This window comes from Mytilus galloprovincialis, chromosome 14, assembly GCF_965363235.1.
Source record: "Mytilus galloprovincialis chromosome 14, xbMytGall1.hap1.1, whole genome shotgun sequence".
Lineage (NCBI taxonomy): Eukaryota > Metazoa > Mollusca > Bivalvia > Mytilida > Mytilidae > Mytilus > Mytilus galloprovincialis.
The window spans coordinates 43,357,834-43,380,896 of record NC_134851.1 but is presented as its reverse complement, the minus strand read 5'-3'; the positions used below and the strand labels follow the sequence as shown (position 1 = coordinate 43,380,896).

The 23,063-nt window shown below is 31.1% G+C and overlaps 1 protein-coding gene across 1 annotated transcript in view; it reads right to left on the bottom strand.

Annotated features, from left to right (window-relative positions):
* Window positions 1-23,063, bottom strand: part of LOC143058081 (uncharacterized) — a 61,247-nt gene that overhangs the window by 18,760 nt on the left and 19,424 nt on the right. The window contains exons 7-9 of the mRNA XM_076231546.1: window positions 20,632-20,727; window positions 14,313-14,337; window positions 13,307-13,564 (exon numbers count right to left, since the gene is read on the bottom strand). Of these exons, the coding sequence (XP_076087661.1) occupies window positions 13,307-13,564; window positions 14,313-14,337; window positions 20,632-20,727 (379 nt within the window). The remainder of the gene's footprint in view (window positions 1-13,306; window positions 13,565-14,312; window positions 14,338-20,631; window positions 20,728-23,063) is intronic.

The following is a 23,063-nucleotide window of genomic DNA, read 5'->3' as shown; positions in this document are numbered from 1 at the left end:
TTTACTATGCTTTTTAAAAACTATAATAAAAAATAGGGGTCACCGTGCTATTTTTCGAGCTATGACAAGTGGAAAATTGCCTAAATGTGGTTAGATTGTTCATGAAAAAACAGATTTAGGTGCATAAAAAAATTTCTATGAGATGGAATTTTAAAATTAATTGAGAGAAGATAGGTTTTATTGTATGTTTTAATAAAAAGAAAAAATGGTGTCACCGAACTTGTTTTCATGCTACAAGTAAATAGTTATCAAAAGTACCAGGATTATAATTTTATACGCCAGACGCGCGTTTCGTCTACATAAGACTCATAAGTGACGCTCAGATCAAAATAGTTAACAAATACAAAGTTGAAGAGCATTGAGGACCAAAAATTTTTGCCAAATACGGCTAAGGTAGTAATCTACTCCTGGGGTAAGAAAATCTTTAGTTTTTCGAAAAATTCAAAGTTTTGTAAACAGTAAATTTATAAAAATGACCATTTAATTGATATTCATGTCAACACCAAAGTGCTGACTACTGGGCTGGTGATACCCTCGGGGACGAAACGTCCACCAGCAGTGGCATCGACCCAGTGGTGTAAATAGTTATCAAAAGTACCAGGATTATAATTTTATACGCCAGACGCGCGTTTCGTCTACATAAGACTCATCAGTGACGCTCAGACCAAAATAGTTAAAAAGCCAAACAAATACAAAGTTGAAGAGCATTGAGGACCAAACATTTCAAAAAGTTGTGCCAAATACGGCTTAGGTAGTAATCTACTCCTGGGGTAAGAAAATCCTTAGTTTTTCGAAAAATTCAAAGTTTTGTAAACAGTAAATTTATAAAAATTACCATATAATTGATATTCATGTCAACACCAAAGTGCTGACTACTGGGCTGGTGATACCCTCGGGGACGAAACGTCCACCAGCAGTAAAAATGGAAAAAAAACCTCCCTATTAGTCCTGTATATTTTTTTTACTTAAAGAGTTCTTCGCTTAAATGGTTCATTTGGAAAAATGAATCAAAAAACAAAAACATATTTTGGATAATACAATAAATCACTAAGTTTTCCTTATATAAATATATATATATATGAGACCATACAGCTGTCTTCCAAAAAATTGAATAAAAAGGTCTTTTTGTGTTCAGATTTATTGTATCATGTCACCTTAGTGTAGAAATGATGAAAAACACACAAAGTTCTATTTCCTACAGCTTCAGTAAATATGCATTCTTATATGTATATATCATGTATATGTTCTACGGCCTAAATTGACCCTAAATTTCTCTCATTCTTACTTGGCCTAAGACCCTTTTAAACTAATATGATATGCTTTTTGTAATTTTTCTTTCCATTTAAAGTACATTAAATACATATGTAAGGGTTATTTATCATGTTTATAATAAAAAAACATCACACATTTGAAATTGCTTGAAAATATTACATCTTCATGAAATTTTTCAATTTAACGTCGAATTTTACCACGCAATGTTGAATATAGAATTTATCATACTGTCTATAATATATATCCTATTGCTATTGCTACACTTTGTAAGCACACCAAATTTTATAAAGGTTGGTCAATTTATTCTATCCTATTAGGTCCGATTACACAGTTATTGTCCTTTGATTCTCGTTGTCCACGAATATAGTCCATGGTGTGGACAGTGTTACTTGCCAATTTTTGTTATACCCCTTCCAAATTTATTTCTTCATGTGTTATGCCTGAAATCGTAAGTAGGGGATGACATTACACTGCAAAAAAGTTTTGGTCATGAATTTGAAAGTCAAGTAGTGATTTGGTCCAGTTAAAAAGAGTTAAAAATGAAGGACGAAAGATTAAAAATTAGCATTTCGGAAGCTGTAAAAAGATTTCAAGACCCCCTTAACATAAAATTGTCCACATCTTTAAATAGAGCTGATAAAGTTTTTTTATAATTTTGATATAATTTGTTCCAAAGTAGTACAACACACTGTAAAATTTTTATTTAGAAAGCACAGGTTGGATTTTTTTTTATTTTCTTTTTTTGTCTAAGAGAAATGCACTACGAAATAACTGCATTCTCGGTCTTCAAATGGGAATTAAGATGTCAAATTCATAGATAGTAATGTTTCTGTAGGAAGACATTCTTGTAAGAAGATTTTGTGCCAAAAACTACTTGGGAAGTTTACATATGAGAGTAATAAAACAAAAATTGAGAATGATAATGGGGAATATGTCAAAGAGACAACAACCCGACCAAAGAGCAGACAACAGCCGAAAAGCACAAATCGGTCTTCAACGCAGCGAGAAAATACCGCAACCGGAGGTTGTCCTCAGCCTGCCTCTCAGTAAATTTGTGTACAATTGAAACTGGACGTCACACTTAACTCCAAAACATTTAAATGAACTAAAATAAAAAAAAAACCACACAAGACTAACATAACACAACTATTATCTAGTAAAAATTCAAGTGCATTTATAGTTCCAAAGCAGGTCCAATTGACATGGTTCTTTGGTTTGTCGTTCCTAAACAAATGAACTAAAAGTGTTTGTACATATATATGCGCATTCTGAATAACTGTTTAAATGCCCATTTAATCATATGTTTGATTTTTGTACTTTATAAGATTAAGAGGTAATTTAAAAGTGGTTTATAGGGTAGGAAAATCAAAACTTTGAACAAATCAAAATTACCAATGTAAGCATGCAATTTATCAAATACTTCCACTGAACTGTTGACACTCCAAAAGTGAGTAATTCCACTATTTTGAAAGGCCCTATTCAAACAACTTATTACCGAGTTTTTTCGTTACTTTACCAAGTATACTAGTAAGAAGCATACATATTTTAGTAGTGGAACAATGGCCTGGGACGAAAAAAAAAATATTTGTAAGGAGTTTTGTGCAGATTCTTAACAGGATGATCATTTAAAATACCGGCAATATTAACAAAATTAAAACCTTTATTTACCTAATTAATTTTATTCAAATGTTTTTGTGACCTTCGGGTCCATCAAATTTGGGAAACATTGAAAAATAACAGTATGCAATTATCATTTGGACGATTTTATGCTTAATAAAATTGAGAATGGAAATGGGGAATGTGTCAAAGAGACAACAACACGACTGTTATATGGAATTATGTTGCATTCCCCCAAATTTGATGTAACTTATTAACAGGCAAAGAACAGAGCTTTTCTAAATAATAAATAATGTCTACCTTTTTTTTTTTAAATCGAAATTTTGTCCAAAATATTTATATTGTTATTATGAAATTTTCCTTACTTTGTTCAAATTATGCAACAGTTTATGAATAGTAAATTTACAAAAATTAACATATGAATGACAAAGGTTTTGACTACTGGTCTGGTGATAACCTTAGTCCTATAATATAAGACTTCGAATTTTCGTATCATTTGCATTTCTCAACGAATTTTTATTGGAAGTTAGAACGACAATTTATGAATAAAAATCTCAAATAAAAATAAATGTCTTACCTTATCATATGATGGAGATATATTCTATTTGAAAACATCTTTACAGCTGTCCCCCCTCATTTCAAATTGTGGAGCGGGTCGAGTACGAGACGCTCCACATGTCTTTCCGAACGTTAATCATTTACATATATTTCAGAATACTCATTGGACAATGAATTTGGTATTGAGTTTTTACACTTATGAGGCGACCATATAGTATGCATAAGAAAGGAAAAGATGATTATATAATGAGTATTCTATCCTGATAATAAACGAAATTACAATAATATTTTGTCCCAATAGTGGTTGAAAATAACGTTACTGCCTCGTGAAAATAAAGGACAAAGCTGGAAATTCTGGTATTGATTGTATAGATGAATATGGCAGTTAGTTTTTCGATTTAATTGTTTTACATGTTTTCTGTTAACCATGACTGTGTGTTTTTTCCACGGAAGGCAATATGGTCTATTACTGCTACAGCAATTTCATTCGAACTTGAATAATGTTAGTTAGAGCTAATTTCCCATTTTTTGAAGAGTTAAACTTTGGTTGGCTTTCTTGCTTTGTATAAACGTTTACTCAAGCTTTGCAATCACGATTAACATCTTGAAACAATATATAGGCATATCTAATCCTGTATATATTATATTCAAATTTGATTGGACATAATTCAAATTACTATATTGTAGAATATACAAACAAAGCAATCAAGCTCACAAAAGTCTTGTTTTACATGCATTATCATGATTATAAAATCAGCTCTAAAAATGTTATACAACTCTCTTTATATGTACAAATAATGTAATTAAGGCATAGTGTACCAGTCAAAAGCAGATAACCTTGGGAGAAATGTAAAAAAACCAACGGTAAAATGTTGTCGATTCTACGCATATTTTGTAATTTAAATGTTATACAAATCATAATGTGAAAATTGCATGTATCTAACATGAAATAAGAACAACAATATAATACTGCCAATTTATGCACTTCACACAAATAATATTTGTAATGCCTCCCGTGTTTTAAAGAAGCCGGTCCCCTTATCTTTCTTTTCTGTTTATTATAACTAAAAAACTAGTGTTCAATTTTCTACAAACTTAGTTCCCCGTTTCTCTTGCTGTCGTATTGAAACAATAATTAATAAAATGTTAAGCCCCTTAATGAGACATCGCATAACAAAAAACAATGTTAAATTTGCAAAAACAACATATGGATCGGTAAAAAGTTTAGATATGATATATTGAGCAAACATTAATGAAAAGACAATCTTACGACAAAAATAATAAAAGCGAGTAGCATGATATTGCACTGGAACATTGCAAGCTACAGATAGTCACACAATCAAAACAAAGAAGGTAAAAAGGTAGCAGAAACATATTATCTTCCTTAAATTAAGTGACTACCAATGAGAAAGCATGAACACAATTGAAATGATTTAAAAGATACCAATCTTTTTGAAATCAGATTGAATCAGATTTTCCCTTTTCTTTATCCAAGTTTAATTTCCCAGGAGTGAAGATCATGTCAACAATTTTGTCAGCTGTGAGAGCTAGATACATATGTTTCAAGAGTTCACATATTGATGGTGAGCGAGCCAATCCTCATTCATCAAAAGTTTTCTTGTCCAATTTGTTAAACATAAGCTAAAATTAATCTATAGTTGTGAGAGCGGGCGAGGTTATAAGTGTCTTTCAAAATACGATTTCATACTTAGGTGGGGAACGAGCCAATTCTCATTCACAAAAATTTTTCTTCTTCAAATTGTTGAACATCAGCAAAAATAAATTTCCAGTTTTTGAGCGGGTGAGGCGATGCATGTCTTTGAATATACGAGTTCATAAAAAAGAGGTAAGCGAGCAATACTTATTCACCGAAAGTCTTCTGGTCCAAATCAGCAGAAATAAATTGCTAGTCGTGAAAGTGGGCGAGGCGATCAATGTATTTCAAAATACGAGTTCATACAACGGGTTGAGCGAGCCAATCCTTATTCAACCCTGTATTGTTTAAAATGTAATTGAGAATATTTCATATTATACAGAAAAATAAAAAAAAAAACATTTACAGACAATCTTTTAAATTTTTCTCAGCCAGACCACTGTAGAATTGAAAACAACACGTTTAATAATTTCTTGTCTCCGAAGCGCTTTTCTGGATTTACCTTAATCAGGAACGCTCGCAAAAATTATAATTTCTCATGATGCTTAACTTCTAATAAGTGAGAATTGGCTCGCTCACCCTTGATGTATGAACTCGTATTTTGAAAGACATGAATTATCTCGACCGCTCTCTCAATTCGTGCTTGATTTATGTTGATGCTTAATAACATGGACAAGAGAATTAAAGGTGACTGGCTCGCTCACCCTGTTGTATGAACTTGTGCTTGGCAAATCAGCTATCGCCACTCCCGCTCTCACATTGATGTGCTCTAATAAAATATTGCAACTACATACATGTGTACTAGTAGTAGATTTCTTTACGTTTGAAGCTAATAAACTCATCATAGATACCAGAATTTTAAATTTGATGTTCACCCCAGACGCGCGTTTCGTCTATAAAAGACTCATCAGAGACGCTCGAATCAAAAAAAGTTTAAAAGGCCCAATAATGTACGAAGTTGAAGAGCATTGAGGACCAAAAGTTCATAAAAGTTGGCAAAATACAGCTAAGGTGATCTATTCCTGAGGTAGAAAAGCTTTAGTTTTTCAAAAATTCAAACTTTAGTTAACAGTTGATTTTTAATTATGCACATGATAACTCAAGTCTACACAGATGTATCCTAAAAGACATGTGTGGCCTTGTCATAACAACTGACATTTAATTTGTTGATTTTTTAACCATTTAGACAAAACAAAATTTGTGGAATTGTTCGCTAACTCCCATTGTATAAACTCATAGCCTGAAAGACATTCATCGCCTTCCCAGTCCCACAACTAGCAATTCATTTCTGTTGATGCTAAATTACTGACTAGAGAACTTTTGGTGTCTGAGAATTGGTTCGCGCTCTCCAGTGGCATGAACGCGTAATTGAACATCAGCATCACATTCCCGCTCTCACAGTACAGTTATGGAATTGCAACTAAATAGTAGGTTTTACCACCTTATGAACACGTATTATTTGATAACGAGAATTGACTCCCTCAAAAGAATAATTGGGTACGAAGTAACTGACTCGCTTCATGAATAAATTATACCTTTAAGGTAGATCATAGGTATAATATTTTCTTATACCTTGCCAAAATGAAGATTTAACTATTCTCTTTTCAAAAATATAATAAAAAGAATGGGTCATCGCGCTATTTTTCAAGCTATGAGTCGTTGAAAATTGCCTAAATTTGCCTTGAATTATCATGAAAAAACACATTTGTGTGCATAAAAGAAATCTATGAGATAGAATTTTGAAATGAATTGTGAGAAGATAGGTTTTAAAATATGTTTTAAGAAAATAAAAATAAAAAATGATGTCACCGAATTGTTTTCTTGCTACAATGAAAATAAAAAAAAATCCCTGTCAGTCCAGTACATTTTTTTTCCTGAACAGTATTTTTGTACCTTTTTTTCCTTTTCTCTTTTTTTCTTTTTTTTTCTTTTCTATAACCTTTTTTCTTTATTCTTTTTGTTTTTTTTATGATTATTACTTGAATATTTTCTATTCTGTGAAACGAATTCTCACCCTGCAATAAATGTTTGCCAACTGAGATTCAACTGAGGATAAAAGGTATGGACAAGGAACATAAGTTTGACCTATAAATGCGATAAGAGGTTATTTTCAGTCATATTTAGTATCCGTTTTATTAGTTTTGGCAGTACTTTGAAAATTTGCTAGAAGAAAATAGCAAGTTCCGATAAGACTTCGAGGTTCAACATTGAATGTAAAAAACAAGTATCCGATAAATGTTTGAATGCAAATGATATGAACCTTTGGCGTATTATATTATAGTACTAGGGACAAAGGAACGATACGCCAACCAGCAAATCCTATCTCAAAGCTTAAAATATCTGAAAGCAGAGAATAAATATTAACCAAAAACAGTGAAGAGCTCAAAGAAGGCGTTGCTCTAATGTCTCAAAAAATACGATTCTACATACAAAGCACATTAACTTCCAAACGAAATCGTAAACATTTTTTTCACTTGAAAGATTGTCCGTTAAAGTGTAGAGAACCTGAAAAACATTGTTCAATTCATTGCTTCGTTGATCTTTTGTTTTGTTTAATTTTATTTTGGTGGTGCATGTATTTGATGATTTGACATAATAGACATAAAACATTTATTGGCGAATTGGTGATCAATTACCAAAAAAAAAAACAAAACCACAGTATGCAAGGGATAGAAGTACTTTTGTTTTTATAGTATTTAAACAGGCATGTCAAGTCGGATGGTGAGTTATTGAGATCCACAAAGGTTGATCGAGAACTGCACATAGTCAGAAAAAGAGTTGAGGTGAATATTATTAAAATGTAATTAATTAAATTACACATTACATTTTGAAATTGATCAATTACACTAATTACAATCACACATATATTGAAAAGTAATTTATTAAATTACAATTACTTTACTTAAGTAATTAATTAAAGAACAGCCTGTTGTTTATGTGCATCAACTAACGCAACTTGGTATTGACATTAATGCTCTATGACGTTGTTTCTTACAATGAAAAAAACGTCAAATTATAACGTTCTATAAGAGGTTTCTCAACATCTTACGAACGAACGAAACTTTACGAACGTATCATTAAGGAGCAGTAATTTTGTTATAATAAAACCCATGACACATGTCTACCGATATTGCAGTGTGTTAAAATGCAACAGTTAACAATTGCATAGTATTTTTGCAACGTTACTTTTTATTTTTGTGGTAAAACATCGGTGTTCTAATTTATTTTCTTTTGTTGAATGATACGTATCCTTACGTTGAGTTTCGTTTGTTTACATGAACATGTCCAATTTATTCATTTGATGTATATCCCTTATCCATTTAAAAGAATATTGGCAGTTTATAATGTTGTTGAAAACAATCGGCGCGTCTGGTTTGCATTTGATTTTATTGATTGTTGGATGTTTAACTTCCGTGACAAGTATGTCATTCTTTTCATGGCAAGATAAGCGTTTGTAAAGTTATTGGAAAGTGAATGAGATGACACAAGTTTGGTATTTTTCATTTATTATATCCACACATACGTTATAGACATGGAACGAATCGAAAGGAGGGCGAGTTTTGGGTTAATTTTGTCTCCTAGAATAAAGCCTCCATCAGGAAAGTCTCAATGTGCGCTAGGTATAAATGATCTTACTTGCTATTAAATTATTCTTGGGAATTAGTTACAGAAATATAAAGGTGCACTCGATCAATCGTTATAGAGTTATGTGTATTCTTGTTGAAAGTATAAGTGCTACATCAGTAACAAACATTATAGTTACATAATTTTTAAAGGTACATTTTCTTTAAAAACCATTCCTTACGTAAAAAGAAAAAAATGAGAAAAAAAAACCGAAGAAAACTTATACAGGATCCACGAAAACAAAAAAGAACAAATAATTTTATAATATACACAAATATGTACGATTATAAAACATACACAAAAAGAACAAGAACTGCCATGAAAACAAAACAAACAAAATAAAAACTATCAGACACCTAAATACATTACAGAACAGCTTTTTAAAGTGTAAACTGTTTTTTGGGTGTTTTTTTTCAAATATTCAGTTCAACGTTTCCCTTTAGATGTCTTATAGATTTTGTCAGTTTAGCTAGAGTATAAATCAGTTATAAATATTTTAAGTAAAGGAGTGATTATTTCGATTTTAAAGTTGGGGTGACTAAGGGACGACATCAAAAGTTCATTGAAGGATAAAAAACTTAATTCACATAGTTTTTTCACTGACCCCCCTCCCCCCTTTATCTTAATTTGGGAAAAATTGATTGAACTTATGAATATATGTAAAAATAAATGTCGGAAAACAAAACCTGCAGCAGTCAGGAATTCGACACCACCCCCCTCCCCCCAGACTATTTGAATTTTTTTTTATCTTACATTGATCTTTTGATGTCGTCCCTTTAAAGTTACCCTGGATCTGAGAACGTAATTTTTTTTTCAAAATTAAAAACTAGAGGCGCTCAGACATAGATTAGTTTTACCTCATATTTGCAAAAAACCTCCTTTATCTGATCCTTGATAAGATTTAAAAACATTCCTATTACCTTTCATTCCAAAGTTCTATATTTACCCTTCTTCCTATATATATGTACTAAAAAAATCGAAATGATGTTGTCTGCCGTATTTGGCACAACTTTTTGGAATTTTGGGTCCTCAATGCTCTTCAACTTTGTACTTGTTTGACTTGATAAATATTTTGATATGAGCGTCACTGATGAGTCTTATGTAGACGAAACGCGCGTCTGGCATACTAAATTATAATCCTGGTAATTTTGATAACTATTATCAAAATCTCTTGTTCGATTGTTGTCCTGGGTCTAAATATTTTATATTCTTCGCCTTAATTCATTGATCAATAAGATTTTCAACTGTTTTGATTAAACTGTAATTATATATCATATAATATATATGTCAAGTCAATTTAATGTCTACCAATCAAAATGGTTTTCCAAATCCAAAATGTATAAAGCACATATTAAAGGAAAGAAGATCAAAGCCGATTTTCCAAAAATATTAAACAAAAAATGAAGGTTCCTCCCTCTTTTCTCGTTACGGCAAGTTACGTCAAGTTATGTCAATTTTCGTTCGTTCGTAAGATGTTGAGAAACCTCTATTTCGAGTTACGCCTAAACGTCTTACAAGAAAAGAGCAATTAAGCGTCGAGCTGATATCTTGTGGAAATTAAACACAAATGGACCCAAAAGATACTGTACTATATTAAACCTTCGTTCTATGAAAAATAATAAAATATAAATCTTGAATTCGACTTTTTGCATTTGCGCCGATCTGTATTTCTTATTTTTTACTTGCGTAGATTTTGTCTTTCATTTGCGCCGATTGTGTACAGGTTAAATATAGGTGAAAGTTGTTTTATGTCCAATTTATGGGCATTATGTGTTCTGGTCTGTGCGTCTGTTTGTCAGTTCGCGCGTCCATCCGTTCGTTCGTCTGTCCCGCTTCAGGTTAAAAAAAATTGTTAAAGTTTTTTGTCAAGATAGTTTTTGATGAAGTTGAAGTCCTATCAATTTGAAACTTAGTACACATGTTCCTTTTGATATGATCATTCTTATTGTATTGCCAAATCAGAGTTTTTACCACAATCTCACGGTCCATTGAACATAGAAAGTGATACTGCGATTTTGGAATCTGTGTACCATGGACACATTTTTGTTTTGTTTACCATATGAACCTCTTTTGTTCAGTTTGAAAGTTGTACATATGTTATGAATGAATCTAAAGCATCCCAATAAGATCACTAAAAACGTAAAACAATGAATTATTATCTGTTCTTGTCAAGTATGTATATACTACACATCTGGTATATACTTGTTGTACTTGCAAACGACGAAGTCCATGTTTTTTTTCTCGTATCAAAACGAAGTTCTCGAACAATATGACAAAAATGATCATAAAACAGAAGGGAACACTGTTAATATCCATATATTACCAGTAAACATTCTAGGTTAACCACATGTACATGTATTTACTGGTAAATTAAATATAGTATTTGACTTGTGATGAAAATATAATAGGCGCTAATGAAGGATTTGTTAAATTTGCGCAAATCTCGTACGACTGTTTAACTTTACACTAGTAAATTCTAATGTCTTACGCTTATAATTTGAACTTATCTCGTAAAATAAAATCCGATCATGCAATAAAATTAAAAATTTCTCTATACTGCTTATTTGACAAAATCTTATAGTAAAAATAAAATTAGGTTCATTGTCGTTTGTTTTTGTTTCATTCCAAATTGTCTAAAGGAGAAATAATATACATTTCGCCTGATCTTACTGAAGCTTACAGCTTATATCATAATGCATGTAGAGCAACTCTTTGGTTACCATTAATTAGGGTTTCAAACGTCCAATTGGCGATTTGTTTTCAAGTAGTGCGCCAGCAAGGAAAGCTTGTACTCTGACGTCAGATTCAATGTTCTGACGTAATACAACTCTTTTCTTCAAAACGAACGTGAAAAAACATGAAAATTACTCATAACATTTTTGAAAGGTCGGTGACACATACACTTTTTTTTGCCTTATTTTGAGGAGTACACGTGGTACTTCCCTTCTTAATTTTTTTTCGAAGAAATCACTTGTAGATATTTTTTAACACTGGACAAGTTTTTCAGTCGGTGACCCCAAATTTTTTCATCATAATTTGTTCCTCAAATCATGAAATACTTTCACACAAAGTTTTAAGGAAACATCACTAGTAGAACTCTAAAGGCTGTTTGGTCTTTAAATTACACATTATATTTTATCATGATTTTCATGAAAGCTTTGCATCTGATTATCATTTGTAGATTTAATGTTTTGTCATTTTGTCTGCATATATCTGGTCTGAACACTTTGCCAGTAATTCTTTAAAGTCTTTCTACAGGAGCTGCTGTGGCAGGTGTCGTTAGATCATAGATCATAAGATGTGTTAATAGAAGAGGAAATTTGTTCCTTTTAACTTGCCGATACACAAAGGGTTATTTTGACATCTCAAAAATTGAGTCATTTCATTAAAAATAATATGAATTTTAAAAAAAAATAATAAATTAAAAATGTTCTCCATTGTTTTTTTACTTTGCAAATATCATAATGTATGCTTGTCACAATATTGAAAATACTTTTAGTACCAACAATGTAAAATGTCTAAATATTAGCAATATTTTGTTAATTAGATAAAGTACATGACATAGCGGCATTGTCACTAGGCTTTTTTATTACACATTTTAATCTGATTAATTGCTGATTGTTTTTACAGCTGATAATTTTTATTTCAATGATCCTTTTGTGGCAACCTGATTTTGTGCAGTAATTTAAAATTATAAATACATTGTAAGCTGTCTAAGAAAGATTATTCCACAATGTTTACACATTCTTTTGACCATACATACATGTATTGTTGATATGTTTATACGTGTATAGTGGATTAATCTAGGGTTTTTGTTTCAAAAAGATAATTAACTACTATTTTAACTCTATTTAGATAAAGATTTTTCTTAAAAACTGAATAAAACTAATACATGATTCTATCAGTATTTGTTTTAAATTATAAGAGTATTCAGCAAACATTTCCTGATGTCAAATGAATAATATTAAAACTCAAGAATAAATTACAGTTTTAGTATAAAAGAGAATGTACCTGATATATTGATATTAAATATAAAATAAATATTATTCTTTCTTATCATATTGAAATGTAATTCAAAAGTAATTTAGCATTACCTGCTTTTTTCATTGTAAACAATTGAATTACCATTACATGTAATTAAAAAATTGTCCAACTGCACATTACATTCAAGTATATAGAAAATTGTAATGCATTACACTTAATTAACATTATATTTTTTAAAGATGTTTTTAGCTGTTAACAATGTATTTCAGAATAACTTTTAAATATTTGTTATCAATACCAGAATCTGTAAAAAAAAATATTAATATCTAAAAACGAACTTCACAAATTTGTTACCAGTGACAAACTGTTACCGGAATTGAACGCGTCTTAATTGATATTTGTTATGATATTGAACAACATTATTGACAAAAAAACTATTCGATACGTTACGTTAAAATTTTAAATATAAATGAAAATATAAATATAACTGCACTTGCGTTCATTATGATGTTCTACCATTGACTGTAGTTATTTAATGATGACATTTGTTAACATGTAATTGACATTATTAACCAAAATACAGATACAAATCCTTACCTTGTTTACCATGCAACCATTCTTCGTTTTCACGATCGATAAAAGACAATCCATTATATAACTGTATTCCATCGGTCGATATTCGAGTTTTAGTCGGACCTTCACCAACTAAATATCTTGCAATAGTAGTTTTACCAGTTCCTTGTTCTCCTGCTAACATAACCCGAGCTTCATAGTGCTCGTATCCTTCTTCCTCCAATAAACTAGTAAATACTTTAGCTGATTTTTTATCAAGTTGTTTTATTTCTATTGGTAAACCTATGAAATTTTAATTCTATTAAAGCAATAGGTTAGGGTAAGAAATAAAATATATGTCATACAGATTTGTATTACTAGTAGTGGATAATATAAAAAAAAATAAGATAACCTTAACATACACTCCTCTCTTTTAACAAATATAAAGATATCTGCCTTTTCAATATCAAATAAATCATCATATAGTGGTTGTCAAAGGTACCAGGATTAAAATTTAATACGTCAGACGCGCGTTTCGTCTATATAAGACTCATCAGTGACGCTCAGATCAAAAGAGTTATAAAGCCAAACAAGTACAAGTTTAAAGAGCATTTAGGACTCAAAATTCCAAAATGTTGTGCCAAATACGACTAAGGTAATCTATTCCTGAGATAAGAAAATATTATATAGTTTTTCGAAAAATTCAAAGTTTCGTAACAAGAAATATATAACAATTACCATATAATTGATAGTCATGTCAACACCGAAGTGGTGACTACTCGGCTGACGATACCCTCGGGGACAAAACGTCCACCAGCATATAAAAGCATCGCTTATCGTCAACTTATAGTTTTTTTGGGGAAATAGTGCCATCGCCCCAAAGTAAAGAAACTTCATTTAAATCAAATTTATTTTTCATCAAGGATAATCATCCAACAGTTAAAACAAATATTTAATTGCGAAAAAAATCTTATTAAATTCTCATGTTAAGTTATTGTCAATCAACAATGAAAACATTTAAAAACTATCAGCATTTCTGATGACAACTTACCGAGCTGCCAATATTCCTCAAACTCCTAGTAAAACAAAAGTGTTATTCAGTGTTATAAGTGTTATAACAGTTATTCAAAAAATGTGGTACAAAATAAGGATAAAACATATGAACAATAAAACTACTATCAACATTATAAACAAATGTAGTCATTGTAACAATACTCCAATTTATAAGACGCGTCCGGTTCTGCATGTTTAATTAAGCTATTGTTTATTTACAAACTGTTTTAATGGAATGTATACATAATGCTTTGTTTTGTTATTAAATATGTAGTTCAACGTACTGTGTTTATATATAAATTACTCGAAACCAAACTTGATACATGGTGTCAGATTGCCAGAAGACAAAACAATGGCAATTTTAGAAAAAATATAAAGATTCCATCATTTGCAAAAAAGGGAAGTAACCAAGAAAGCAAAACACTGTCCCTTAAACATAGAAATAAGCAACAAATTGAAGTCCCTTAAAAAAATCTGGGAACAATGGATAAGCTACAGGCACCCGAGAAAATTAATGTTGAAGCTTGAAATCTCGCTTATGCGTGGACAAGATGGAAAGAAGAAGTAAAGTGGAGCGGCGAATGTTGAAAAAGTCGCATAGTTAACGGGATTAAATTACCTAAATTCCTCATAGAATTTTATTGTCTTAAATTATCTATCGATTATTCAGCTTCACGCAAATGTTTTTTTCTTAAATATCAAATCTGGTACAAATGACGTTAAAAACAGCCTCAACTGACGTTACTCAACTTACAACGAATACCCACTGCTGATTCGGTAGACAAATTTCATAACTTACCCCTTCTAAAAATAATTTGTGAACGAAATCGGCAAAGTTACTCTTGAACTACGTAAACTATAAAAGTATTTTAAAAGAAGTTCTATATGTGGAGTAGTATGCATCTGAAAATAGTTGAAAATAACGCGGAAAAATCATCGTTTTTGACATGTCATTATTTGCACATGCAATATAGATGTGGTTTAAAGGTACAACATGAAAGCCGCCGTATTACACTTCAATTGATCCGATTGACTTTTTGAAGTTCATGTATAAGAAGATAAGTATTTGGCTAAATATCTGCTTTTTGTCATGAATTCAAGAGCGGAAAAGAGTAGGTTCAGTAAGACCCCTTTTTGGCTCCAAAATATAACAGTTTTAGAAAATTGTGAAAATGTAATCTTTAAACTATATTTTGGAAAGTAAAATGCTTCTGCTACATAAACATGAGCTGTTTTTTACAATGCAATGCACAAATATCGCGTTCTAGCATCATTAAGTCATGCTAATATACTGAAATCTTCCAAAATTTAAGCATCTTTTCGTCTAAAATGAAAGTGGCCGCATTCGTGTTCATTCATAATATTGAAATGTAAGTTGTATTTGATGATAATACAAAACATATATAAAGGTTGAGGATAAACACGGATGCGGCCACTTTCATTTTTGAAAAAAAACCATGTGAAAAGTGACGTTTTTTGGCATATTTGATAAATTTTACATATTTAAGCTTGAATCAGAGCATTTTTATGACTATATCAGTTAAAATCTTTCACTTAAACTAATCGAATCAATTAAAATAGACACTTTAGTGTTTAAAGAGTGTCCAAAAACTTTCGTTAGATGAAACTCAAATTTGAGGCCAAAATCGGCTCTTACCGGACCTACTCCTTTGTCACACATTAACCGAAGCTGGTGTGGTTTCTAGTTATATGCCCTTATTAGGCCATTTAGCAAAGATCAAAAACTAGGGGTGATCTCAAGTGCTCCAGAAGGGTAAAAATCCTGTGCAACATGTCGCACACGTCGTGTTGCTTATGTTATTATAAATTCGGTAAATAGTCCTCCTGGTGCGGGAATGTCTCGCTACATTGAAGACCTGTTAGTGACCTTCTGCTGTTGTTTTTACTATGGTCGGGTTGTTGTCTCTTTGACACATTCCCCATTTCCATTCTCAATTTTAATTCGAAAGGTCACATTCGTGAAGAGGGTAGGATATTGTAGTTACAACATAGGGAACATATCCGATATCATCTGTGAAACGGTAATTCCAAAACGGTCAACCAACTCGTGATTGCGTCCGTAAAATTTACGAAGGGATGATTTCAACTTCACCATTTGGAACTCTTGGTTTAAAAGCTTCATTGTGAGCAGCAATCCTCTATTAAGGATATCCTGATAGGAAATACAAGCCCGAGAATGTCGTATCAATTGGCAGATATATACTCCGTATGCAGGTGCTGCTGGAATGTTGCTACATAGAAATGGAAAGTTCATAATAGGGAGGCTGAAATCATCTCTTTTGTCATAAATTGGAAAATGTCTCAAACTGGATTTTTTTGTCGATACACTATGGACGATATTGACAGCATTTTTTCCAATTTCTAACTAATTACGAAGACAATTGACCTCATCAATTTGAGCAATTGTGTGAAGAAAATAACCACAAACGTTAAAATGATATGATATGCGCACCATAAGCAGAAAAAAAAGGTATAGAAGTCAAATGAGGCATTTGCAAACAAAGGATACTTTTTTAAAAGTGTTATTTGTTTGGTTACGTACAGAATTTTAATAGTTATAAAGTATCACCAAAAGGTATGCTTATAATTTTCGTCGTTGGAAACCATACATCACATCAAGGATTTGTAAAGTGACAAATTCTTGATCACGCTATTTCTGCATTATGATATTCAATTAACAATTTTATTACATCACCCCTTTTATGTTAACATTTATTAGAGGCTGTTGTTTTAGTTATTATATTTTGATACCTTTATCATACTTGACGAGGTATAAGGTTAGAAGGCACATGTAGTGTGAATTAGTCACATATTATGTTATTAATTTTTAAAGCAATACATTTTTAAGAAAAAAATGTTTTATGATGAAATAATTAATATTGTTACACTACACTTCTAAAGTATGCAAATCCATCCATACCCTTATAAACTAAATCTAACTTCAAATTTATAGAATTTCACAAAGCAATTTGGCATATTTCCACCACTCTCTTCTAAATATCATTCAGAAACCAATTTTTTATTACTACTAGCAAAATGCTTCAGTCAAGGAAAATATTCACAAGAAATAATGTCCTTTTAAGAACATTACTTCAAATATAACTTTTCCTTCTAAAGAAGAAGTCAATACAAGAAATGCATCTGTTAATATTTTTTTTTATTTCTGCATGTTTTTTAACGCAATATACAAAGATCTATGTACAGGTTGTCAACTAGTTGTCACACTGGTTAGGGTATTTAATTTGTGGTGCATAAGGAATTGTATGGTCGTACTAAAGGTAATTTTCCCCACTTATCTTTTTCATTTTACACTTGAAATAAAAAAAAATCATCTAGAACTTTTGAAACAAATCCTTTCGCAATATCATCAAAGAAAAAATAGAAACAGCACAGTTTCTGAATGAAAAATGAACGATGATTAAAATTGATGAGACATTTCCACTCACATCCGCCATTTTGAAAAATCCCCCAAAATCACCTTTTTTAAATCAATGTGGGGACAATTTTAAGTAGACTATTTCGACAGATATATGTTTTAATATTGTGAATCGATTTGCAAAGAATTACTTTTATATACGGAATTTGTAAATTTGAAGTAAAAGAAGACGTGGTCCCGCTCCATTTTAACATTGAGTCAACGGGGAAATATCGAAAAAAACACGACTTTAACGAATCTCTAGGGACGTAATTTAATTAAAAACTAAACTGTCAGAACCAACATTTTTAGATAGAATTATGTTCGAATACAGAGGATTGATTTGCAAAAGTTAAGAAACGTGTCAAGTTGAAAAGAAAATTGAACTGTTTGAAGCACATATACAATTTAAATGGGACAAAATATTTCAAAATGGTGGTTCGTCAACATAGTCACGTGATGTCTTATTGAGTTGAATATGGTACCAATTACTTTATAACATTGTATTAAACGAAGACCATGTTTGACATTAACTCTTCATTCTCAAATGCATCGGTTTACGGTTTCTTGTATTTAGAACGGTCTTTCCTTCTTTTCGACAATTATGCGACTATAACAAACCAACATATTTTTTATACTTTTTCTACACAATTGTTAATATTAAAAATATTAAGAAATTAACCAAAAAAATGTTTTGTTTTGTTTTGAAATGAAATACAAAACAAATCAAACGGCTGGAAATGAGATAAGTCTCAAGTAGACATACAGCAAGCTGCAGTAACTCGACTCAAATCCACGCTGTTGAATCTGTCGCTGATTTGAATAATGAAAACGCATCCGGGGATGAGAACGTTGATGCAATTGAGTCCCTAGAAGAGAGCCAACCATCAACTTCCTCACAGAGTGATTGTCCTTTAGTGTCAGCATTGCTCAATCGCCAATCTTCTTTTTTCAGTACAACTATTCATCGTGATAGAGCTGCTGCAGTGATAACCTCTGATGATGATGATCTACCACCGCCTCGGAAAAAAATAAAACTGATCAAAAACGTCAAGTAGAAAATGCCATGCACCATGGATCTTGTCCAGAAAAACAGTTGGCTAATGATCGATTTATAAGGAAGCAAGTGTAAAAAATGTAAAGGCTTTTGATATTAACACAGAATCTGATTCTGATTCCAATTTAAATATATGAAATATTCTAGTTTATAATTCGTTTGTTTTTGTAAATATATCTCTAAGTTATGAAAAGCCTTAAAATATAATACAGACGTTCAAATTTATGATATGTAATTTGAGTCTTTTCTCTGAACTACAAATGCACAAAAACTTTTTCATCGAGTTAGGTAGTATTTGTGCATTCTGGATTGGAGTATTTTAGGGGTTGGAAATCCCTTTTTGTCAATTAAAAACAATCTTATTATTAAATTTTGTGAATATTTCATGGTCTCCCTGGTATATGAATTCCCCTTATTAAATTGGCTGAATCCGCGCTTGGATAACAATGATAATTGTAACGTATAAATCAATAATTATAATTTTGTTCTAATGAGATGGTTCCTAATCTAAATGTCTCAACTCTCAATTGCTGACAATAGTTATCTATTTAACATGTCCATTAAAGTCCAGAAAGTGGTAAATGTATTACTGTAACAATGATATATTCCAATCTCACTTGTGCCCTAGGCAACACAAACATCCAGGATGTACACAAAGAGCTTATAAAGTAATTGTGCGTAATAACTATATCTTATCAATTCCCCATGTTGCGTGACACCTGACGCTTACAACTTCAATCGAGACCTGAAATCACCTATACCGCACACCTGAGACTATGTTGAATTCATGGCATAGTACACGAGTCTCCAAATCTGGATTCCTGAATAAAGTTGGCGGACAGAAATGTAGTTTGGGGTTGTTAAAAAGTCAAATCTTTACCTTTTCTAAATCTGCGTGTCATTCAAAGAACAGAAATATCAAGTCATTATTCTTTTCAACTATATTGTTGAATCCATCCGTATCATCGTTGATAACTGTCATCAATCTCAGGCGCAGAGTTCATATCCGTTCCATTCATGCTCCGCAATACTGCACTTAATATTGAGTGTAGTGTTACAAAGTATTGAACGGAACAGATATGATGTCTGCGCCGGAAATTGCACTGTCATGCGATTTGTTGGATAATAATCGAAACTATAGTTCGAGTTTTCCATATGTCAATATGAATAAAAGTAACCAATGTTCGTTCTGAGTGACTTCCGGGATATAAATGGGTCGATAAATCGTTGGATGAAAAATACATATTTACCAAATGTTCTACCCTTTTATTGATATCGATGTATATTAGTAACGGTTAAATGTAAATAAACAGTTCGAACACAAATTGAAAATCGGATTGTATCTAAATTTCCAGGCTCAGTGAACAATAAAAATACTTTTCCAAGATCCAGCTAAACTTCAAACTAAATCTTTATATATCAATATATCAAAGGACAGTTATTGTTGTTTATATTTGGTTTATTTAAAGTAAGTTCCATTAGGTAAAGAATAGCAAATATTGTTGAATGCACCAATTAAATGAATTGAAGACGCGTGTTTATAAGTGAGATACACACTTGTGATTCAGAACCGTACAGGAACAAGTTTGCTATTAAAGGAATAATATTTATTTGTCATGCTCTAGCGGCCGCTATTTAGTCAGTTACTACTATGCTCTGTAATTCACCATTATTTGAGCCCGAACTATACTGAAAAATAACAATCGGCGTCGACACTTAACTGGGTTTTTACAATATTTAGTTCACTTCTAGAGGTAATCAAAATTAAAAAATGCTAAATAGTTCTGCAAAAGGTTGTTTTTTAGAAAAAGAAATTGTGTTTACCTTAAGGATTTTAAGTTGTCTTTCAATCTCCTTGCGATCATCTGGATGTTGAAATTTAAACGATTTGTCTTGTATAATCATATATGGAGTCTTGCCCTGCAAAAGAAAGTTCTAATAAATAGATGGGTAGTTAATTATATAATTAGTTAGATACAATAAACGTTTACCAATGTTCTGATACCAACAAATATAACTATTCAAATATAATAGCATTGACGCATAGTATGCTTGTTCCTTTTAAGTATCCATACGGTGTTAAACGGTTTAAAGTCGGAAAATACGAGGATGTTTTCATCATCTTATTTATTTATCACAAAAGACATGTAATGCTTCACTATGCTATTTGTTTTAGAAGAATAACAATCCTTGGGTTATTATTCGCTTTGAACTTGGTAAAATAAATGATCATTACATTAGATATACGACATGCTTGATTTTTCGTACTATTTTACATTCCGCTTTAGTGATGATATGTCACGTTTTCGGTTCCTGTACATTTTTTTTAATATTTTGTTGATTTCGTTTTGTCATGTTTAAGTATTATATATTTCCTGCATACGTATTATTTGGTGTCTAAGCTTATGATTTTAGTTTGTTAAGTATTTTTGTTATTTTTCATTTTTTAATAAACACATGCATCGTAATGCATTAACTTAATATTGCTAGATAATATTGTATGTGGTGTTTTCATATTTTATTGTTAAAACATGACACCAGACAGATAAACCTTTAAACTTTATTTAAAACATATACATTTCAAACGTTTAAAACAAGATAATTCAAGATTTGAAAAAGGAAAATGAAGTATGCAGTTGTAAAATCACATTAAAATTAAGATAGAAATATGAAAAATACACATCTTCAACCTTAGATTAGTGTTCAAACGATCGAAGAATCAAAGAACTATAACAAAAATTGTATTTTAAAGCGATACCTGTCTTTTTTTGTTAAATTATAAAAAAACAAGAAAAAAAAAACAGGGGCGTGTCGGTGAAATCTGACAATTGTTCATTATTAAGGATGGACGAAAGATACCAGAGGGACAGTCAAAAACATCAAAAATTGAAATGCCATGACAAAAAAAGACAAACAGACAAACAACAGCACACATGACACAACAAAAAAAAAACTAAAGAATAGGCAACACGATGATCACCAAAAATTAACTGGTATAAACGCCTCTCAAAACGACCGAAAAAAATATTTAAAATTATATTATTTTTCTTATCTTATGTAGTGTATTTCAATAATTTTATGAATTATGAAATTCCATAATATAGTTACAAAATGATCCGATTAATTGATTCATAATAATGAGTTTAATCATGATATTTCATAATATTATGCAATTTCTTATTTGCCTCGACTGTTTATATTCACAAGTTTTTCAGATTACACATAACAATAACATGCCCGATGCAAACATTAGTTCACCTAAAATTCGTTTCCACTTCATATCGATCCAATTCAGGTTGCAAGTAACTTATAAAACAAGAAGGATGTTAATAGAAATCAGAACATTTTAAAACTTAACTGCTATCGAAGCAAATTTGATATCAAATATATATATATATATAAGTAGTTAAAATGTACCAATCGGAGGATACCATAAAACGAACAAAGTAGTTACATGATATTTTAAGCAAATTTTAGAGACCAACAGACAATCAATATTCAATAGAAACTCTACAAAAAGTCTTACAAACAACGAAGATCTATTACGAATATCTGATGAGTTAAGCCTTTTTCAACCGATTTGTATAGTTTGTTCTTATGTTGTAATTTTACACCACTGTCCCAGTTTAGGGGAGGGGTTTGGATCCCGCTATCATGTTTAACCTCGCCACATTGTGTAAGTATGTGCCTGTCCCAAGTCAGGAGCCTGTATTTCAGTGGTTGTCGTTCGTTGATGTCTGACATATTTTTTATTTCGTTCATTTTTTGTACATTAATTATGCTATTTATTTTCTCGTTTGAACTGTTTTACATTTGTCATTTTGGGGCCTTTTATAACTGACTATGCGGTATGGGCTTTACTCATTGTTAAAGGCCGTACGGTGACCTATAGTCGTTATTATGAATTTCTGTGTCAATTGTTCCTTTGTGGAGAGTTGTCTCATTGCAATTATATCACTTCTTCTTTTTTTTTATATTATGATAATTTCAACTTATTGTTGACGTTACTTTGTCTAAAAAGTTTGATGTTTTATGCATCATCTTACCACGTTTACATTTTTAGTGGATATTAAACCCGTATGTGCGTTTACATTATATGAATCTCATATACATTTGAACCTTTTATCAAAATAATCCTACATGACTTATAAAAAATGTGTATCATAAAGTTAAAATCAACGTTTCTTAATAACGTCATTGTCAAAATTAGGCTAACGTGTATTACTAGACTATATATTAAAAATTACTAAAAAAAA